Source organism: Penaeus monodon, chromosome 20 (genome assembly GCF_015228065.2).
Source record: "Penaeus monodon isolate SGIC_2016 chromosome 20, NSTDA_Pmon_1, whole genome shotgun sequence".
In the NCBI taxonomy this organism is placed as follows: Eukaryota; Metazoa; Arthropoda; class Malacostraca; order Decapoda; family Penaeidae; genus Penaeus; species Penaeus monodon.
The window spans coordinates 42,431,101-42,432,194 of record NC_051405.1 but is presented as its reverse complement, the minus strand read 5'-3'; the positions used below and the strand labels follow the sequence as shown (position 1 = coordinate 42,432,194).

Genomic DNA, 1,094 nt, shown 5'->3' with positions numbered 1-1,094 from the left:
ACACACACACACACATCCGTTTATCTATAAGCTCGTACATGCAAATATATTAAACACCATTTTATTATCACACATCTAATAACGCTTAACCAACAAGACAGTCATGTTTACAATCCCTTCCTTTCACCAATAACGACGACCGTAAACACCCACAGCACATCTTGGGACACGACACTAAACACAGTCGTAAACAGACACATCTGTCGCCACAAGAGGGAGGTGTCCGGCCGAGCACCTACCCTTGTAATTGGTCACGCAATGCTATAGCTTCTTACCTTTGTAGACGATGGTTGGATTGGTTATTCTGCAGCGGTCGTCCTTTTGAGGAAGATGGAAGAAAAGAGAGGTTAGTTGAGGTGTAATAAACGGGGGATAATGGTGAGATAATGTGATAACAATAACAGAGGAAATTGTGACTGTATGTTGCTAAACGGGGATGGTGGATATTGTGATATACTGAGATAAAAGCAAGGTAACGTGATAGAATTGACACTGGGGCATAATGGCTGGTTATTTTCATTCAAGAGCGTAAAATCGCAGAGAAAGAGGGGAAATGGGGAGAAAGAAAAATATTTTAAAGAATTGATTGGTTATTCAACAGAAGAGAGGTTGAAGGAGATATAATAAACGGGGATAATAGCGAGAAAACGCGATAACAATAACATTAGCACATATTACTAGATATTTTGATCCAAGGATGATTGCAAGAATGTGAGGAAGGAGGAAAATAAGAGAAAGAGAGAATAAAAAAGGGAGATAGATATAAACAAAGTGGTATTGGCGAACAGTGTATAATCAGATATAAACAATGATTTGAGTAAGTATATGCACCAACATATAAAGCTAGCATAAAATTGTATCTATGAGCAAAGTTTTGATTGAACTTATCTACATATATATAACAAAAGCAGTAAATAACGTGTCGACAAAGTTTTGCATTAAATCCAAATATGGAAAGCCGTGACCACTATTATCTGTGCCTGGTTTTATGCTGTAATACAGAATATTTAAATCAAAGGTCAAAAGCATTAACGGAAATAGAAAAAACAAATCTATATACACGTTCTGTTATAAGTAAAAAGATATAAAATGCT

General features: G+C 36.2%; 1 protein-coding gene across 1 annotated transcript in view; it reads right to left on the bottom strand.

Annotated features, from left to right (window-relative positions):
- LOC119585842 (carbonic anhydrase-related protein 10-like) overlaps positions 1–1,094 on the bottom strand; it is a gene marked incomplete in the record, with an annotated part of 83,932 nt that overhangs the window by 8,879 nt on the left and 73,959 nt on the right. The window contains 1 exon segment of the mRNA XM_037934573.1: positions 276–318. Coding sequence (XP_037790501.1) covers positions 276–318 — 43 coding nt within the window.